We start from the raw sequence: 21,356 nt of genomic DNA, 5'->3' as shown, positions 1-21,356 counted from the left end.
CTTTTTGTTCAATTTAGGGAAAATAGACCTATCAAGGATTACTCATGCAAAATTTCAGCTCGAAATTCGAATTCTAAGTGCCATTTGCTCACTGATTACGAGATGGTTGCATTAAACCCCCCCCCCCCCTTAGTTGATTCCAAACTAACATTGTCTAAAATTGTTAACCAATAATTTAAATCTACAAAAGGGTTATTAAATTGGTGATCGACCATTGTCCTATTCCTAAGATCCTCGATATTTATGTACAACTGAGAAGGGGAAAATTTGTAAACTTTATCGTTAAAAATTAGCTCTGAAGCCTATTTATAAAATATAGCTCTATAACATGACATAAGGGCCAGACAAGAGGTATCGTAACTGCACAGTGCACAGCATTGCATTTATGTATATTTTATCTTGGCGGTTGGCCAGCTGCCGTAATTTTAAATGCCGTAGTTATTAATTCTAGGGGAATTTAGTTGCTTTATCTTTATTACAGCTGAGATAGTAACTGGCTTCACAGCTGACGCCTGCGGTCAAATTGAAATGTGTATTAAGATAAAATGTTACTGTTTGGTAGCAATATAAACCCTTTATTTTTTTGCCTCTGATATTTTTTTTAATGTCCCCGGCCACTCGGCAGAAAGCTGTCAAGACTGCAGAAAGATACATTTTTGGCTCCATTATAAATGTTGATGTCATTCTTTTTTTTTCTGAATCACTCTATAATGATTACCTTTTGAGAATCATCATTATCGTCCACTTCATCTTCTTCACTGTTGTCCAAATTATCTGTTTCATCGTGTAGAGCATTGTTGGTAACTTTCTGCTTCTTATTTATTGTCTTCTTATTTTCCTCTGACTCGGAATCAGATTCTGATACATCAGTATCACTGGAGGAATCTTAATATAAATTCTTGTGAAAACAATTTTAAAAGAGGGGGGGGGGGGGTACAAAGGACCTTAAATTATGATTTAAAATCAAATTCAGTCGTGTTGAGAGTGGAGTAAGTGATTGCATGTATTTATTTGTATTTGTGAAAATATATATGTAAATCTAATGGGTCTCTATCTAAAATAAAACAAAACAAAATGAAAGTTATTACTGTATCAACGTGTAGAGAAAGGGTAGGCTTTTACAAATACTAGGTAAGAATGCAATGGAGAATAACTTTTTTTGTTTTTGTGAGTGTGTGGTACTATCAACTTAAAGTATTGGTCAGTAATAAGAAAGAAAGAACAACATTAATCTAAAGAAAACTTTTTCCCAATTTTATAAAGGTAAAACTATAGACTAAAACAAAAAGTAAATATTACACACAAATATCAAGGCTGTATACGACCATATATGTCAAGATGTAAGCATATTATTTTAACAAATTAAGAATTAAAAGGGGGGGCGTTGAAACCAAAAGTAAAACGCGCATGATCTCAGCCCATAAAAGAGTTACAGCCGAATTTTGGAGCTGTAACTCTTTTATGGGCTGAGATAATGCTCTTTTTACTTTTGGTTTTAAAAAAAGGCACATCTTCCCTCCTAAAAACAGAAGATTTATAAACCGCTTTTAGAGTAGTTACTATAAGAGTGTCCTTAGACTCAAACCTATTATAGTATATTATTGAGTGTATATGTATATGATTTATTCATCTTATGGAAAAAATCATACATGATAAGATAATAAAAATACAAACAATTAAACAAAATGCAAACATAGATAGCAAATAGTTGTTACATTAAGTTAGTAACAATGTGTATCAGTCTCACAGATCTTAGATAGTTTCAAAATGATGAATATGATAAGTAAATAATGAGATTATTAGCCACATGATGTTATAACATAAATGATATATGACACAAAAGTTATATAATACTTAACAACATGATATAATAGTTGTTAAATGATAGACGTTAATGTTTTTGTTGCAGTTAAATTCATATTTCATATTTATTGTAGATATTTATCCACTATTATCACTTTTTACACTATTAGTTAACACCCCTTTTATTATTTTAGTTATCCACTTTTTCAGTATTCCCTTTTTAGTCTTGCAAAATATTTTCACTATTTGTATTTAGAATATACACTTGAACCCATTTTTAAACTTTAAATTTTTCAGAATGCTGCCTTCAAAGAGGGGGGGGGGCGGAAGTGACACTTATTGAAACTAAAACTAAGTCACAGAAACTCAACTAAATAAAGAGTTACCGCTCTGAGATTTGGCATGACAGTTGCTTTTGCCCCCTCAATTTAAAAGTAATTTAAGTCATTGTCCCAGTAGCCACCTTATAAAGGGGGGTGGGGGGAGGTTATGCAACCATCTCGTAATCAATGTATAAATGGCACTTAGAATTCGAATTTCGATCTGAAATTTTGCATGAATAATCCTTGGTAGGTCCATTTTCCCTAAATCGAACAAAAAGTTGGAAAAGTAACGGCTAATGGCTGGCGGCTCAGCCGTTTAGCCATTGTTATGGTATTCTCAATGAAAATCCATCACGAAACCTATCTCCACATAATACTCTTTGCTGCTCCAAAACGTTTTCAAACGATTCTAGCCGGTAGTTACTGGTACTAGAAATTTTTTAAAAAATTTGTATCATTTCACATGTTTTAAAGCAAAAATATGTTTTAAAAAGTTGATTTCTACGTAATTTATGACAGATTTGCCCTAAAAATAGCCAAAAAAAAAACGGCTAAACGGCTGAACCGTTAGCCGTTACATTTCCAACTTTTTGTTCGATTTAGGGAAAATAGACCTACCAAGGATTACTCATGCAAAATTTCAGATCGAAATTCAAATTCTAAGTGCCATTTATACATTGATTACGAGATGGCTGCATTAACCCCCCCCCCCTTACAAAAATGTATTCTTTTTCACTTCCACAATCTCCGCCAATTTCTCCAATAGTTTTATTAATTTAAGAATGTATATAGTGTGTATTCAGGTCAATTCTGTATAGCAAATCAATTGTTCCTGAAAACTTTTCTAGTTCTACAAGATAATATCAAATAATGTTTTACCTTTTAGTTCGTAAAACTTTTCGTATGTTTCTTTAGATGAATAAGTTTTTGGTCGGCCTCTAGGATCAACGCTGCAACGGGAAATAAACCTTTCATCCTACAAAATCACATTATTCGTAGTAATTAAGTATCAATAATTTAAGGTACAATTTCGTTTATTATATAGGGAAAATTACATGAACACGCAATTTTAATCTTTTGAGCGAGTCTGATATCTGAAGATTGTGGTAAGTAAATGATAGTCTGACATATCCTAATATGAGAGAAGCTGAACTATTTAAAATTCGTGTTGATTAATTAAACTGAAAAAAAGATATTACCTTTAAAACTGACTTAAAACGATTATCAATGTTCACTTTTCTTTTCTTTTTCTCCAGGGGTCGGAATTTTTTATCAGTTGCTATCTTTGCAAATCTAGAATCCTTTAGCACGGAATCCATTTTTTTGTCTGTAATGCCTTATGTGTCATTTACTACAGCCAACAATTTTGTGAATCAATCATACAAAAAACATAATGCAACATAAAATTTGTTAACTTGAATTTAGTTTTACTTCCATAGGATAAACAAATGTCATATTTTATATTATAAATCACAACATTTTTAAATTAAACCCAACATAAACCGCAAAAGCAATAAATGGATTATTTTGTAACAAAAAATTTATCCTATGAACTTTTGCAAAAAAATAAAATTTATTGAACCAAGTCTAAAAGCTCAAAACACATGTACTATATTTTACAAGAGTATAAACTGAAATGAATGCAGAGGGAAATTTGATTCTAATGATCAATATTTAACATCAATTTTGAAAGAGACATTAAAAAGATTTATTTACTACGCTGGAAAGAGTTAAGAACCCAGTGGAAACATTAAATTATATTGGTGGAGGTCCCAGTGCAGGGCCAGATCCACTGCCTGCCACACCAGGACCAAACAGCATCTGAGCCTTCTGTTGTTTCTGTTGATCCATTATAGAAAGTCTTTCTGTCTCAATCATTACCTAAACATAATCTCAGTTCAAATGGCAAAGGTTTTTGATTCATCTGTTAAAGTATTAAATTTGAGAAAATTATTTTTTTTATTGATAAAAGGGTAGAGGGGGAATTTTAAAGATAATTGGGTAAAATCTTTTTGGTTGTGTCAATAATTACCAAAATTTTTGGCATCTTTCAAAAAATTAAGAGAAATCAAAACATTTTTTCCCATTTTTCTCCCCTTCTTGGTTAAAGGGGGTTAATGCAACCATCTCGTAATCAGTGAATAAATGGCACTTAGAATTCGAATTTCGATCTGAAATTTTGCAAGAATAATCCTTGGTAGGTCTACTTTCCCTAAATCGAACAATAAGTTGGAAAAGTAACGGTTAACGGCTGGCGGCTCAGCCGTTTTGCCAATTTTTGCCAATCTTATAAGAGCATATTAGTCACGAAACCTATCTCCACATAATACTTTTTTGTCGCTTAAAAACCTTATCAAACGGTTCTAGCTGGTAGCTGTTGGTTTAAACCATGAATTAAACCAAAAATATGTTTTAAAAAGTTGATTCCTACGTAATTAATGATGAATTTGCCCTGAAAATAGGCAAAAAAACCGGCTAAACGGTTGAGCCGCCAGCCGTTACTTTTCCAACTTTTGTTCGATTTAGGGATTATAGACCTACCAAGGATTACTCATGAAAAATTTCAGATCGAAATTCGAATTCTAAGTGCCATTTAATCATTGATTACGAGATGGTTGCATTACCCCCCCCCCCCCCCCCTTATAATAACTAAATTAATGTGTGGGAGAGGGGGTTAACATGAATAAAATAAAGAGTTCTGAAAATATTTTTCCATTTTTCCCTTCCTTGAGGGAAAAAACAGGAGTGGAAAAAATGAAACTTTTTGCAGCATGGGAAAAAAATTAATCTTGGGCAGAATATACACCCCTGTACCTATTAAAAAAAAAGTTTAAAGTGTAAATACCAGGAAATTTTTGGTAAATAAAAATAAATCCGCGAAAAACGGTTCCGCTACCGTTCTTTACATTTCCATATTGTACCTCATTAACATAGACGTCCAAGGGGGGTGGGGGGTAATGGGGCGATTACCCCCCCCCCCCATTTAAAATTTAAAACATACCCCCAACCATTTGGGAGGGGGTATTTACCCCCCCCCCCCAAACAATTTTGGGGGGGAAAATACCCCCCCCAAAAATAAAAAATCTCTAATAAAAAAAATTTTTGCGCGCTTCGCGCGCATTTTTAATACTATATATTTAATAAAACTTAAATTACCCCCCCCCAAAATTTTACCCCGGGGGTAAATTTTGGGGGGGGGGGTAAACTAAATTTACCCTGCCAACAGATTTTTTTGGTTGAGTTTCTTTTTGTTTTAGGTTTTGTGCTTCATACACATCCACCCTTATATCTTACTACGCAAAAAAAATTTGTGTTAGTTGAAGTTACAATTGTTTATAAATATGTATAAAACTATGAAGAAAGAAAACAAGATTGATTGGCAGGACTGAGGGAGTGTCAAATTGATTACTATTTAATGACTAGGCCAATCAACAAGATGTAAATAAAAGATTGTCTGACCTTCAACTCAATTTATGTTTATATGTACAAGTAAAATAATCATATGTCCATAAAGCTCTTCATAATCTTTGAATGGTAAGATGAAGCAACCAAAAATAAAATATATAAAAATTCCATAAAATCCACTTATGTTTTTAGTGATCCTTTACTGTCCCTTCAAGATGCAATCCAACCCTATAGTTCTAAATCTAACGAGTGGCTGAATAAGTTTATTGAATTTGAGACTAGTCCTCAACAAAGAAGATAAAGTATAGAAAAGAATCCAGGTAGACGATTCTGCCTGGCTGGCCTGAAATAAAATTGAAACTTTTGAACGTCCTAAAAGTCATTATGGCTTTTAGTAAAATCGCATCATAACAGATATTATCCAGATATATTACTAAAATAAATGCTTTTTTTAATAATTTACTGAAAACCACACCGACTGATATTCGGCCATTTACAATGGATTAAAACTTAATATACAAAATTGAATTTAAACGTGAATTTAGTAAAAGATGACAAAGAATATTTGGACGAAAATAATGATATTGGCACATTTATTGGCATATTTTCTTTTTAAAAGTATTATTTCAGTTTTGTCCAAACTTGACAGTCGTACAAATCAAGTTGGTTTCAAGTTTTTTATTGCACATGCGGGACTTTTCTTCAATTTTCCAAGATATATTTGAGGTTCTCAATTCTATACTTTATCTTCTTTGGTCCTCAATCACATGCATATGTGTAAAGTCTGCTGTCATTTGCTTCAAAGATAAAAAGGTTTAATTCAGAAGATAATCAAACAATAATTTAAAGGGGTAGTTTCACGAAATGCATCTAAACTTAATTTAGTGAACCGCATATTTTTTGCTAATTAATGGGTTAAACTATATTTATATGGCATATATTTAAAAGAATTTTTAATTTTCTACCACATAGTTTTGAAAATATGAAGACTTGAAAGTCGTCTTTTTGTGATATATGCAATTTAAAAAGACGATTTTCAAGTCTTGATATTTTAAAAACTACGTGGTAGAAAATTTAAATTCTTTCAAATATATGCCATATAAATGTAGTTTAACCAATTAACCAGGAAAAAATATGCGGTTCACTAAATTAAGTTCAAATGCCTTTCGTGAAACTATCCCTTTAACCAAACCGTTTATAGTTGTAAATCTTTACATTTTAAAAGTTCCATACGGAATTTTGGAGAAAAAAACCCACATTTGTTTGCATATCTGTATCATTCGAGTATGACAACAAGTCTTGATATATTGTACCATGTTGTTCTAGGAAATCATTGTTCCAAAAATTTAGATGAAATTATATCATAAAATTTCTGTTATCAAAAGTTAAAAATTTAAATGTTTTTAATGGACGTGCGCACTTTCTGGTAACGGTTATAGAGTTGCTACGCTTTCGAAATAGTACCTTATTGATAAATGAATTAACATCCAAAGTTTGAAATCTATAGGACAATTCTAAAATGCCTAACTGTAACTTACGGACTGACGTACAGACCCATATATAGTAAAGCCCCACTTTTAAATTTCTAACTGTAACCCAAATATGTTTGAAAGATTAATCGTTTTTATGTTAGAATAAAATTTTTGTATTAATGAGATGAATGGATAGGAATGGTAATAATGTAAAGAATTCTCTTTGTGGTGTAGAGACCAAGCAGAAGTCAGAATCTGCAAGAATGGGATACAAATTAACACAAGCTTCATATTACGACAAAAGCATTTAAACAAATTTTTAAGGTTTAGAACAAGAAGTTGATTTCTTACAATGCCGATTTTTACTTTGCAAAGGGGTTGTTTTTAATTAATAGATGGACATAGAACTATATACCTAGTAACTACAAATTCTACCGGTTAAAAATAAGATTTTGATATTTTTCAATTGAACTTCCAAATACAATTTTATTAGGAAGCTATAAATGAAAGTTAAGCTGTCCAGGATTATTTTTAAGTTTACTAAACATTTGGTGTTATAGTATTATTGTTCTCATTTAAATGAGGATGAATAACTAGTCACTTATGTCTCAATTTTAGGATTAGTACATTCTGGAACACTTTTAGAATTTATCCCTTAATATACTTTATGATACTGTTGAAAAAATACTTTAGTTAAAATAAATAGGCCTAAATAATAAATATGATAGATGCAATCGTCCTAGTTTTCTTTTAAATAATTTTGTATCACCAAGCATGTAGGAGAATTTGACCAAATTCCTTTGCAATTTCTCTACAGCACAAAAATGTTGAAGAGATTGCAGATTGCATTTTAAATCTATCAAATATAAGGAAACTTTTATACATGCAAAGTTTTAAATCTAATCTCATTTCTACAGCATTTAAATAGTTTTAACTTAACATTAAACACTTTCTTTTTTAAAAAGGATTGTGATTAATGGTCTAAAACCTGCCCAGTAAGAATGCCAACATTGCAGACCTACCAATTAAGCTATTTACGAGATTCGCAGATAAATGACTTTTTGGTAGATTTCTTTATTTCAACAGATATGTTGCATTAACCCTCAATAACCCACCCTCCCCAAAAAAAAATGGTCAATGAACTAGATTTGCCACTGAAAAGATTCGAAAAAATGAATCATATCTTACCGGCATAATAAGAATGGAAGCTGTAGAGAAGAATATCCAAGCTGCAGACCTAGAGAAGCCGTACATATATTTAGTGGCACCCCAGGAGCCCTTTACAAGCGACACAGTTCCGTTCCGCACAAAGTCAGGAAACATTTCGGTTAATCCTAAAATATTAGAAATTTACAATTCCAAACTGTTGTCAAAGTATTATACAATATTATCACACCAGTTGCTTTTAAGAACCTAGATACATTTTATGTAATAATGATTCAAGAATTTGTACATATCCCCTCCCTCTAGCAACATGAAGCTTTTCTAAATCCCTTATTCTGGTTTCTACCAGGGTTGGCAAAATTCGGGATTTTTGTAGGTTTCATCCGCGGACAAGCAAAAGTCCGGATTTTATTGATTTAATCCAGGAAAAGATCGGACTTTTGAAAAAAAAAGTGAATTTAAAAAAAAAATAATCTCCGTAAATGTCAACGTATTGACCCCATCTTTTGTATTTAGGTATGAGAGAGAGGCAATAGTGAGATGAAAGGACTTCTGGTAGTACAGATACTCTACAATTTTCTTGAATGAGTTAATATAAAATTTAGGATTGCCTCTTTAATTATAAAATTAACTTATCAACATTAAAGTTAAATTATTAAGGGAGTCAAAAGATCACTGTTCCTAATTTAAGCTACAAGTATTTGTTAGTTTCTGAATTCTTACTCTATGTTTCATAGATAAAGGGGGGGTTATTTAATTCAACCATCTCGTAATTAGTGAGCAAATGGCACTTAGAATTTGAATTTCCATCTGAAATTTTGCATGAGTAATCCTTGGTAGGTCTATTTTCCCTAAATCAAACAAAAAGTTGGAAAAGCAACGGCTAACAGCTCAGCAGTTTTGCCTTTTTTCGGCTACCTATTATGCAAATTAGTCACGAAACCTATCTCCACATAATACTCTTGGCCACTCCAAAACGCTAACCAAACGGTTCTAGACGGTAACTGTTGGTACTAAAAGATTTAAAAATGGTTATTGCTATCATTTAACATGAATTTAACCAAAAATATGTCTTAAAAAGTTGATTCCTACGTAATTGATGATGGATTTACCCTGAAAATAGGCAAAAAAAAACAGCTAAACGGCTAAGCCGCCAGCCGTAACTTTTCCAACTTTTTGTTCTCTTTAGGGAAAATAGACCTACCAAGGATTACTCATGCAAAAGTTCAGATCGAAATTCGAATTCTAAGTGCCATTTGCTCACTGATTACGAGATGGTTGCATTAACCCCCCCCCCCTTGTAGCATATTTAATAAAAAATTTGTATCTGTTAGTTTTATAATTCAAGAGGCAAGCCTAAATTTTTTAGGTACTATCGTTCATTCATTCAAAAAAATTGTAGAGTATATGTCCTCTCAAGAAATCCTCTCAGCTCACTTTTGCCTCTCTCATACCTAAATACATTTTTCAAATAAAAATGTTGCTTTCTAAAAATAAGTCTTTTTGTTGTAAATTCTAATGTTTTAATGCTGTGTGTACAGGCATTTTATGAAAAAATAAGAAGTTTCCTAAGAAAAAGTAGTAATTTAGGGCCTTTTTGGAGGCGAAAACGACATTTTTTTTCAAGGTGGACTTTTGCTATGGATTTTTGTTGGTGGTTAAAACCGGAAAAAAACCATGTGGTTTAATCTGCCCTGGACTTTTCTTACCAACCCTGGTTTCTACCTATTAATCTCTCAGTTAAAGTTTCATCAATATCCTCATCTTCTTCTTCATCATCTTCCACGCTCTCTACGCCACCAGAAGATACTAAAGATTAAAAAATGGCTTAAAATGAATTTTTTTTACATCGTCTTTTTTAACTTTTTGTTTTTATGTATGTATGTTAAACTGGGAGCATAGGCTTTGTCTTGGGAGTGAGAGGGTATTAAAGAAAAAAGTTTACTTTTTGGTGTATTTTTCTTATATTTAAAAAAAATTGGGATTTGACCTCAAGTTTCAGGTGCTACAGGCCTCCAGATTGTCTCTGGACAGGTAAAAATGAAAAAAAAAGTTTGTTTTCAAGAATTAGAGTTCAACTTATGAAACAAAATATGCATCTTTTATCTTTAAATATGTTAATAACATTCAAAGGATGCATATTTTGTTTTATAATTTGCCTGCATCACCTGAATCTGGAGGCCAAATCCATATTTTTTTAAATATAAAAAATAAACCCCAAAAGTAATCTTTTTTCTTTTATAACCTATCCTCTCACTCTTGAGACAACGCCTATACTCCCTGTTTACGCAAAAGTGTCAGATCCGCCCCCCCCCCTTGTTTTGTTTTTTGGAAAAATTTGAATTACCTGGTTCCAAACCCGCAATTACTCTCGCTATAGGAGGCTCAACTGGAGGAGCGCGAGGCACTTCTTCTACATCTTCCACATCCTCTAGTATAACATTGTTAGCAGCTGCTGGAGCACCTGGTGCTACCGAAGGATTTTCTTGTACTGGAACAGCAGCTATTTCTATTTGCTCTGTTTCAGCTTCTGATTGAGCAATATCCAATGTAGGCTTTGACAATGTTGTGGTTGAAACTGAATCTTCCGCAGATTTCTCTGGAGCAGACATTACTTCCAGTGGAGGGTCATCAGCGTTATCGTCAGCAGGTTTAGTTACCGAACTAGATTCTTCACTATTCTCTTTGTTTTCCTTAAAAAAGAAACTTCTATGCATTATCATAAAATATTTTACTATGAAAAGAACATTAATGTAGAGTTGTGTTAATTGTAAGTATTTAGTACATTTTTAAAAAATCCTAAAAGTGACCTCGAATTTGGCTAAAAATCTGTCCTAGAATCGCATAACATTTCTTTCAATTCTAAGGTTTAAGGGGGGGGGGGGGGGTGGTTAATGCAACCATTTCGTAATAATGTATAAATGGCACTTAGAATTCGAATTTCGATCTAAAATTTTGCATGAGTAATCCTTGGTAGGTCTATTTTCCCTAAATCAAAAAAAGTAGCGGCTAACGGCTGCCGGCTCAGCCGTTTAGCCATTTTTTCGCTATTTTCAAGGGAAATCCATCACGAAACCTATCTCCACATAATACTCTTTTCCGCTCCAAAACGTTTTTAAACGGTTCTAGCCGGTAGTTGCTGGTACTAGAAATATAAAAAATGTTTTTTTGGTAGCATTTCACATGATTTAAAGGAAAAATATGTTTTAAAAAGTTGATTCCTACGTAATTTATGACAGATTTGCCCTAAAAATAGCCAAAATAAGGCTAAACGGCTGAGCCGTAAACCGTTACTTTTAAACTTTTTGTTCGATTTAGGGAAAATAGACCTACCAAGGATTACTCATGCAAAATTTCAGATCAAATTTCGAATTCTAAGTGCCATTTATACATTGATTACGAGATGGTTGCATTAACCCCCCCCCCCCCCCCTTTGTTTGTACACTTATAGGAATTGAAATTTTAGTATAAAATATAAAATTTTGCGCTGGACGTTTAGGCTTGTTTTTTTAGTTAACAATCCAATACTTTATTGTTATAAATTCTAATGTTTTCATACTGTGTTTTCGAAAAAGTAGCAGTTTTGTGACCTTTTTGGAGGCGAAAATAGCATTTTTTTTCAAGGTGGACTTTTATTAAGGATTTTTGTTGACTTTTATTGGTGGTTTAAAACCGGTCAAAACTGCCCTGGACTTTTCCTGCCAACCCTGACCAAAATAGTAATTATGGTGTTTTTGTGAAAACAGGATAGCCATTTATGTTGCATAAATACAAAAAATATGATTTTCTAGTCTTGATATTTTTAAAACTACATGGTAGAAAATTAAAATTCTTTCAAATATATGTCCTAAAGATGTAGTTTAAACTATAGAACAGAAAAAAATATGCAATTTACTAATTTCAAGTTTAAATGCACTTTGTGCAACTACCCCTTTAATTTCCTGTAATAAGTGTACAATCTTCTCTCCCCCCTATCGGCCCTACACTATGGGCAAATCAAAAACATTAACTTTTTTTCTCACATTTTCTCAAAAATTTTTTTACACCATTTGGTAGGTTAGTTTGTGAGGATTTAACTTTACTTAAGGCAATTTGCTCGGTTTTGGCGACTAACAGAGATATTGGCGTTCAAAAATACTCATTAAAATTATATATTTCGTAAGAAAAATAAAAGTAAGACGATGTATGTCGTAACATCTGAGAAATACATAAATATATATACATATATGTGTGCATGTATATATGTTCATATGACCGTCAACATATGTAGTAAAGGGAATATGATATAAGCCTGATAAGGATTGGAATACTATACTCATACTGTTAGGAAAGGGGAGAAATACTTGAGAGTATGTGCTTAAAATATCACTAAAAAAATTGCATTTATAATATGTTTCCTAAAAAATGACGAATATTTTTGCATTATATGATAAAGCCAGAAATAGACATCTTAGCTTCAAACACAAGTAGACACTTCGGTGAGTATTTTTAAATTATTATTTTATAGCAAATACATATAGTAGATACATAATAATACTTGTACAAACTCGTATTTGTTGAATTAAGTATTTTTACTATTATTTAAAGTGTACAATTTTGGGATGATTATTGGAACAGAGAAATCTTACTGGTTATTGTGACCAGAATTATAAGCAAAGCAAAGATTTTTTACTTTTATTGCCAATAAATCATTCTATCAATTTCAAACTTTGGGTATTGATTCTTTTAACTTTTTTTTGCATATTGGATTGAACACCATTATTACTTCCTTAATTCTACATCCTTTATTTAGTTTCCTTTCTTAATCTCCTGGAGTGGTCATAAATTCCTTTATATCATTTTACAGCAAAGGATGAGGAAATAAAAACATTAATCTTTATCAATATGATTCTCATTTCCTTGCTTACACCTTGACATTTATTCATTATTTTGAATTCAAGGTGACATTGTTTTGTAAACAGCAATTGTTTAAATGAAATTAAATAACTTAATTTAGTGAATATTATTAAGCAATACTACAATCTAACAATTTAAATATACTAATTGTAAAATGAGTTTTGATTGTTTTTTTGTTACTTTGAGGGTGAGGGACCTAGTTTACTTAATCAAAAAGATTTATTCCATTTTCTCTAAAAATAAAAAATTTGCTGTTTTGCAAGATCACCGAAGTTTCTGAGGTATTGGTGACCGGAGTGTGATAGGCTATTAGAGGAATAAATTTGAGTAAAATCTTCGAACTTATGGGATAGTAAAGGGTAGGGGTAATTTGGAGGGGTTTATTTTTAATCCTTCAATAATGCTTTTTCAAAATTCGAAGCTTTTCCATATGTAGTGTCCATCCGTATGTAATGTACAGCTCCTATACTTAATCTAAGCATTTAGAAATTAGTATTGTCCTATCAATTTCAAACCTAGCATGATGATTCCTGTATCTATTAAATACAAATAACTACAGCTATTTTAATAATATCCATTTTTTATGATGATTTTTTAAAGACAGTCTAAATAACCTTTTTTTTATTGATATGCTATATAATGAGTTTATCACAAATAAAGTATACCCCAATAAATTTAATCTGTAATTCTGATTGGTTTAATGCATCCTGTTGTCCCTTCTGTCATTTCTGTTTAAATTGCCGCCTTTAATATTTTATTACACATCCCAATAAAAAGAAAACCCCTTTCATAAAACTCGCCAATTAGTCAGTTATTGGCGGCTTAATTTACAAATTAACACCTTTTAATTGAATATTAATAAACAATATAAATGTGTGAAACTTTTCCAACCCAAATCTTCTTATATAATCCCCGGGCCCTACATTATTCCGTCTGCTACTAAAGCTGTTCACATATTCCCTACAGGCAACTATGAAAGTTTAAATATCGTCGTCAACGGTAAAAACTTATAAAAAAATAAAAATCGATTTTTTATGTAAAAATAATAATTCTTAAATTTTTTAAAATGTTTAATCAAACTAGAAGAAATTTGCTAACCTATAGTGCATATTTCATCCACCATAGTATAACAGGAAAAAAATGACAAAATTTGCTTTTTTTTGCCCATGTGCCCTACTTATTTGTAATGCTTATTTGAAACATAATATTCTAAAGAAAATAATGATTTAGTTGTCGACCTATAATTTTCTTGACTTATCCGTATAAAATAAACTAATTGCCCAAAAAGTAGTGAAATATCGCCGTTGGGACGAACGGCCAGGAAGTATAATTTAACCTATATTCTCCCTGACAAAGAAAGTAGCTGATTAGGTGGTAACTTACTTGATCCACTTGTATTTCTTCTATTTCCTCTGGACTGATTTCTTCAGCAGAACTATTTGAACCAACCTCGGACATTTTCTTACAGTTAATCTGAAATTCAAATATTTTATCTAAATAATTTATAGATAAGCTTTATTTTTAAAACTGCACCGTGGGAAAATAACAAATAATATGACATAATTATATATTTACAGGCCTATTTTAGATTTCTTAATTACATTTTAAGTTAATGAAATTTTAAAATTTTTTTGAACCTGGAAGAATTGATAAGACTCGGAATTTCTCTAAAATAGATTCCAATACCTTTTCTAGTGTATTACATTTTAGAAAACATTAAAAATTGTCATTTAGTTACACTTTGTTAGCATATTTTTTAGATTTTCAGCATATATTTAGAAATCGTGATAATAAAAACCTATAAAAAACCAGAGGACATGAGTTTCACATAACCAGTATTTACTATTTTGAATACAAAATCAAGTTCCTAGCTGACTTCGTCCAACTGAACATTTATTATGTCCCAATGTGCAAAGTCTACAATTTACAGTTTCTTCGTTGGTCTAATAAAGGCCCTCTTCGCGGCAACTTTCCTCATCTGTTGATCCCGGGTCTCTAGTCTGTCTGCCACCTCCTCCCAGATCTTGTCTTGCTCCTCCGCCGGGATCGAGTTTCTGTAGTCTCTCATCATGTCATACTTTAGTGTCTGCATCTGCCATCCAACATTATTTTCCGCCATCCATCTAAACATTTATATATTAAGAGAATTAAAAAAGATGATTAAAATAATGAAGTATACCTGAATACATCGTAGGGGCGACCCGTTATAATAGGTCCCAAGGGCATGATATTCCAACAATTGCAAAAAATCAACCCTTTAATAGCACAACCTTTGATTGGAAGTCCTAATTAGGCATGGTAATAAGTTTGTTTTTGGCCAATGTACTTCCCTAACTCCGTTACTTTTAATGTCAATTAATTGACATAGCCGAAATAGGTATAGCAATTAACGTCTTTAACGCGAGACTTATTAAATATCCCTCTCCAACGACTTTTAAAAATGGCAATCCCAGTTGCCCTCAAATTTATGCGCCCATGTAAGCTGAATATTTATATTTATTAATATTACTTGATCATTCGTCGAACTTTTCCAGGAGTTTCATAAGGGTTGGTAACTGTATATCCCTAGAAAAAATATAAAAATTTGTCTCAGGATCAGCTGTAACAAATGATATGTGCTTAAAAAATTTTGCTTATGGAAATGGTTTTATTTTATTTGAAGATTATCAAAAAGAAAGGTCCACTACTCTCAATATTTAAAAAGTAAAAAGCAAATGAAGTTTTTTTTGTGTATGAAGTAAATGCTTTTAGGACTTCCTTATCCTTGACAGAAATTAGTCATCAATATCTTATTTTCTTCATTTTTCATCAAAAAAATATTTCATGGTTTTCAACAAAAAATCAGGAATAAGATATAGCCAACAAGCGAATAATTTACATACCTGCATTACTTTTCAAAATCTTCAGTGGTGCCAAAATAATAAGATCTTCATGAAGACCTTGATCTTCATTTTTTTCGGCGTATATAAGTGTAATTTTTTTCGCGTATAAAAAAAAGGTCCTAGGTAGATGTTGTATTCAAATGCTCTTATCAAGTCAGGCTGTTCTTAATTATGGACCATTTCATTATTATACAATGGGTTATCATTAAGAAAACTAACTTAATAAGATTATATGACTACAACTCAACACTCAACTTAAATAACCCTGTTTATGATTGTACAATGGGGGTGTAGTTCCCCTACCCCTAGGAAGCTCTGTCTTTTGCAAGTAGTGTCTTTTACAAGCTGTGTCTTTTCTCTTACAAGCTCCGTCTTTTCTCTTGCAAGTCATGTCTTTTGTGAGTCCAGAATCTAGAAAAGACAGGGCTTGTATTAGAAAAGACACAGCTTGTAATACAACCTCTGTCTTTAGTGATTGCAAGTCGTGTCTTTTCTCTTACAAGCTCTGTCTTTTGTGGATTCTGGCCTTACAAAAGACACAACTTGCAAAAAACAGAGCTTGTAAGAAAAGACAGGACTCCAAATGAACCTGTTTTTACAAGCTCTGTCTTTTCTCTTACAAGCTGTGTCTTTTCTATGCAAGTTTTGTCTTTTGAAAGGCCAAAATTCACAAAAGACAGAGCTTGTAATAGAAAAGACAAAACTTGCAATCACTAAAGACAGAGGTTGTAATACAAGCTGTGTCTTTTCTATTACAAGCCCTGTCTTTTCTAGATTCTGGACTCACAAAAGACATGACTTGCAAGAGAAAAGACAGAGCTTGTAAGAGAAAAGTGTCTTTTCTCTTACAATCTCTGTCTTATGTGGATTTTGGCCTCTCAAAAGACAAAACTTGCAAGAGAAAGACACAGCTTGTAATACAACCTCTGTCTTTTGTGATTGCAAGTTGTGTCTTTTCTCTTACAAGCTCTGTCTTTTGTGGATTTTGGCTTCTCAAAAGACAAAACTTGCAAGATAAAAGACACAGCTTGTATAAAAAGACAGGACCTGTTTTTGCAAGTTCTGTCTTTTCTCTTACAAGCTGTGTCTTTGCAATGTCTGTACAAGACAGAGCTTGTAATAGAAAAGACACAGCTTCATTTGCGGTCCTGTCTTTTCTTACAAGCTCTGTCTTTTCTCTTGCAAGTCGTGTCTTTTGTGAGGCCAGAATCCATAATAGACAGAGCTTGTAATAGAAAAGACACGACTTGCAAAAGACAAAACTTGCAAGAGAAAAGACAGAGATTGTAAGAAAAGACAGGACCACAAATGAACCTGTTTTTGCAAGTTCTGTCTTTTCTCTTACAAGCTGTGTCTTTTCTATTACAAGCCATGTCTTTTCTCTTGCAAGTCATGTGAGGCCAGAATCCACAAAAGACAGAGCTTGTAATAGAAAAGACAAAACTTGCAAGAGAAAAGACACAGCTAGTAATACAACCTCTGTCTTTTCTCTTGCAAGTCGTGTCTTTTTTAAGGCAAGAATCCACTAAGGACAGAGCTTGTATTAGAAAAACAAAACTTGCAAGAGAAAAGACACAGCTTGTAATACAACCTCTGTCTTTTCTCTTACAAGCTGTGTCTTTTGTCTTACAAGCTCTGTCTTTTCTCTCTGTGTCTTGATAGTTGAAATACCGGCACCCAAAGCAAGGGGAGTACTACCAGATGCCTGACTGACACCCTGGCGAAGACTAGACATTGATATCTCAACCCATACTCCCGTAGTAGAGCGCCAAAGACGAGGTACCAGCACTAGCGCTAGTGTCAAACCCTTTACCTTAGTCAAGCTGACTGTAAGTCAGACTACCCATATACTTGCTCTGGTATCTCTTCTTTGGCAGACTACTAGCGGAACTAGGGTTGAGATATAACTTTTTGTGGACATTCTTGACGGCATTTAGAGCATCTTTTATTAAAGCAAGTTTGAGCTGGGTCCACTCCTTCTACCTGTTAAGGTTGCCTGACTTTGGGGCACCCTTATGAGTGACTTTAGACTATGGGTTCAAATGGTATCTATATACACCAAAAGAATTTCTGTATCTCATCTGTGGCCTGAGCTAGACCCATTTTTGTGCTTTTCACACTCCCAACCCTATCCTCCATATACGCAACCCCTGTACCGTACTCACTCCGATACCTTGTCTTTGGCGCTCTACCAGCGGGGTAGGGTTGAGATAATTCTTGACGGCATTTAGAGCATCTTTTATTAAAGCAAGTTTAAGCTGGGTCCACTCCTTCTACCAGTTAAGGTTGCCTGACTTTGGGGCACCTGTACGAGTACTTAGAGTGACTTTAGACTATGGGTTCAAATGGTAACTACTAGTAGAATCTCATAACGAATTCATTGACACCAAAAGAATTTCTGTATCTCATCTGTGGCCTGAGCTAGACCTGTTTGTCAACCCTTTGTAGCGCTTTTTTGCTCCCTACCTTCTCTCTTGTATACACAACCACTATACTGTACTTGCTCCAGTACCTCGTCTTTGGCGCTCTACCAGCAGAGGTACGGTTGAGATATCAACACCAAACTTGGTGTGGACATTCTTGTGTGTTAGTAGAATCCTATAAGCTCTCCGTAGACACCAAAACGATCTCTGTATGTCATCTGTGGCCTAAGCTAGACCTGTTTTGTCAACCCTCACCGCCACTTTTCTCGCTCTATTGAACACCATTCCTTAGTCAAGGTGACTACTAGTATGCTCGCTTCAGTACCTCGTCTTTGGGAGTCTACTAGGCTGCCTATAGTAGACTCAGTTTAACCAAACTTAGTATGTGGTATCTCATGGTATCATAGATCATATCACGTTGAAGTAAAGTGCCCTCTCAGACAACTGTAGTCAAACCGAGGACTCTAAGCTGAAATCTTGGAAATCCTTATGTCAGCCTATCATTTTCAGGGTACCCTAAGGTTTAGAGTGACTTTAGACTATGGGTTCAAATGGTAACTGCCCGTTTAAGTACTCTAAACGCTCAGCATGGCAAGCTGAACAACTTTTATAAAAAGCCTTTTGGACAATTTTTGACTCCTTAGGGGGGTTAGTGACCCCCAAAGACGAGAACTGAGAAATTTTTAAAATTTGAGTTCTTGTATGATTTTTTTGGCCCATAGAATCAGTTCTAGGCAACCAAAACCACAAAGGTGTTTTTGGTGTCAGGGGACAATGCTGGTTCACATTAGAAAGAAAAAAATCGCGATGTCAAAATTTTGACCCAAAACCCAGATTTTGAGATTTTTAGTCACCGACTTTGGTTGGGCACCCTCCCCTTGAAAGTTGGACTAGAGACTTCCCAAGCTGAGCTGTGTCTGAGCTAGGAGGTGCTCAGACAAATGCTCAAGAGTATCTGTATCAAATTTGAAGTCATTATCTCAACTTTGATGCGTTTTACAGCACTTTTACAAAAACCCTCCAAAATGGCCATTTTTGGCAAAAATGGTAAGGCATGAAAAAATCATTGATTTTCATCAAAAATCATTTTGTTCTAAAAATCATCATAAATCATCTCAATGGACCCAAAACTAAGATTGAATGCCTTTGGCCTGCTCGATTTTCTTATTTGAGATATGACTTTACCAAGCTAGGAGATGATAGTCAGATGCCTAACAGACACTATACAAAAGACTAGAGGTCGATATCTCAACTGTAGCCTGACTTGTGGCTTGCCAAAGTCAAGACTTGGATTTAGTGCTAGGCTGGCAGCACCCTTCAGATTGACTACCAGGGTCTTCAGGGCGCCCTAAGTACCCTCTATAGTGACTTTAGATTACCATATGTGTCGAGTTATCTCTTCAGAATGCCAAGAGCTCTCCATAGACACCTTAACCTCCGTTCTAGCTCAACTGTAGCCCATAGGGTTGTCATATTAGGCACTTTTTTTGATATTGGGCGGCCCAATTGCCCAAAAGGGTTTTGGGCGCTCAAAAGTGGTTTTGGGCACTCTTTTAGGGCAAATGTCTCAAAAAGCATATAAAAAGGATATAAAATAGCCTAAAACCATACTGAGACTTATCATTAGAAATAAAGTAGCCTAAAACCATCTAAGGACCTATAAAAGCTCCACTAGAAAGGAGAACCATATCGGTTCAGCGGTTAGCAAAATCCTTTTTTAGATACAAAAAAAAGCTTACTTAATTTATAAAATAGTTAATATCACCCAAAAAATATGCCCGCCCCATCCCCCTCTTTTTTACCCACTCCCCTTTTTTCCCCCCAAAACAGAGGGTGCCTATTAGGGTGGGGTCTATTTTGGACATTTTTTTTCTGAGACCAAAGCAGGGATCTGCAAATGAATTTTATGAGTACAATACACCTCTGGATGATTTAAATTTATCCTAAGTCTACGGTGATGACCAGACATTTATTTGTATAGCTATTTGTAAATGGGTGTCGAAAATTTATTGAATCAGAACTATGGCTTCATGGTGCTCCCAGGAAAGGCATTGAGGAGTAGAATCAGGAACTTTTGACCGTTTCAAAAAATCTCGTTCCTAGCCTGAGAAAATCTCAAAAAACCTCTACAAGTTGGACAATTCTCAATAAACCTTTAAAAATGGTGGTTTTTTAGTCATTTCTAAGGCTAAGAATGAGATATTTTGAAACGGACAAAAGTTCCTGATTCTACTCCTCAAGGCCTTTCCAGGGAGCACCATGAAGCCATAATTCTGATTCAATAATATTTTTACTCTGATTGACAAATAGCTATACAATTGTATGTCTGGTCGTTGGTAAATCCTTATACTAAAGTAACAGGATGTCTGTGTGTCTGTCTGTGTGTCTGTCTGTGTGTCTGTGTGTACCGAAGGATCTCGCTAACCGCTGAACCGATCGGGTTCTCCTTAACAGGGTAGCTTCTCATAAGTCCCGGGAAGGTTTTTAACTATTTTGGGGGAGGGTACCACCACCCTCCCAAGAGAAATGACAAAAAAATCGAAATTTTAAAACACGTTTAGGAGACTTCAACGTCAAATGAAGAGGTATCGTACAAAAAAATTAAAGTAGAGACTTTATCAAACAAAAACATTTAAAGTGCCACTAGAGGCCTCTAGGGGCGTAGCCGCTAGTAAAGGATAAGGAAGCAAAATATGACTTTGACTGACTTATAGTCGAAAATTTATTATATAACTGGGGAAATGCACAAAAAATTTAGCTCTCTAGCACTACTAGGAACTGAGATAATAAGTAAAGAGTACTTGATTGTCGTCTTTGCATATTTTTTTATTAATGAAATACATTTCTAAGTGGTTGCATTCTAAATATCAATTTTTTAAAATTCTTTTTCGGTCAGAAAATTTATTTAAGTTAGTTTTATCTGTTGCACATCTCCTCTTTGTCTAATTCCAATATGAACCCGCTCTAGTACCCATATCTGCCCAAAAG

General features: G+C 33.7%; 3 protein-coding genes across 3 annotated transcripts in view; all 3 read right to left on the bottom strand.

Moving 5' to 3' along the window:
* LOC145318081 (ESF1 homolog) overlaps nt 1–3,455 on the bottom strand; it is a 40,627-nt gene extending 37,172 nt beyond the window's left edge. Inside the window, exons 1-3 of the mRNA XM_080159423.1 lie at nt 3,326–3,455; nt 3,006–3,102; nt 719–885 (exon numbers count right to left, since the gene is read on the bottom strand). Coding sequence (XP_080015549.1) covers nt 719–885; nt 3,006–3,102; nt 3,326–3,445 — 384 coding nt within the window. The 5' untranslated portion in view covers nt 3,446–3,455. The remainder of the gene's footprint in view (nt 1–718; nt 886–3,005; nt 3,103–3,325) is intronic.
* mge (translocase of outer mitochondrial membrane 22 homolog mge) lies at nt 3,445–14,566 on the bottom strand. The gene is made up of 5 exons (XM_080159430.1): nt 14,447–14,566; nt 10,515–10,860; nt 9,893–9,976; nt 8,192–8,337; nt 3,445–4,007 (listed from the first exon to the last, which is right to left on the bottom strand). Exons 1-5 carry the CDS (start codon nt 14,519–14,521, stop codon nt 3,882–3,884), a joined length of 777 nt encoding a protein of 258 aa, XP_080015556.1. The 5' UTR covers nt 14,522–14,566; the 3' UTR covers nt 3,445–3,881.
* Nucleotides 14,536–21,356, bottom strand: part of mRpL19 (mitochondrial ribosomal protein L19) — a 24,809-nt gene continuing 17,988 nt past the window's right edge. Inside the window, exons 9-10 of the mRNA XM_080159426.1 lie at nt 15,573–15,628; nt 14,536–15,186 (exon numbers count right to left, since the gene is read on the bottom strand). Of these exons, the coding sequence (XP_080015552.1) occupies nt 14,988–15,186; nt 15,573–15,628 (255 nt within the window). The 3' untranslated portion in view covers nt 14,536–14,987. The remainder of the gene's footprint in view (nt 15,187–15,572; nt 15,629–21,356) is intronic.

Source organism: Acartia tonsa, chromosome 4 (genome assembly GCF_053477335.1).
Source record: "Acartia tonsa isolate MP-2025a chromosome 4, ASM5347733v1, whole genome shotgun sequence".
NCBI lineage: Eukaryota > Metazoa > Arthropoda > Copepoda > Calanoida > Acartiidae > Acartia > Acartia tonsa.
This window is presented reverse-complemented; position numbering and strand designations above follow the sequence as displayed.

Excerpts from the sequence above, each read along its gene's own strand:
- mge (XM_080159430.1), bottom strand. The coding sequence starts at position 14,521 with ATGTCCGAGGTTGGTTCAAATAGTTCTGCTGAAGAAATCAGTCCAGAG. Across the intron at positions 8,338-9,892 it reads TTTAACTGAGAGATTAATAG|GATTAACCGAAATGTTTCCT; the intron begins GTAGAAACCAGG and ends CTAATATTTTAG. Across the intron at positions 4,008-8,191 it reads CTTCCATTCTTATTATGCCG|GTAATGATTGAGACAGAAAG; the intron begins GTAAGATATGAT and ends GATTATGTTTAG.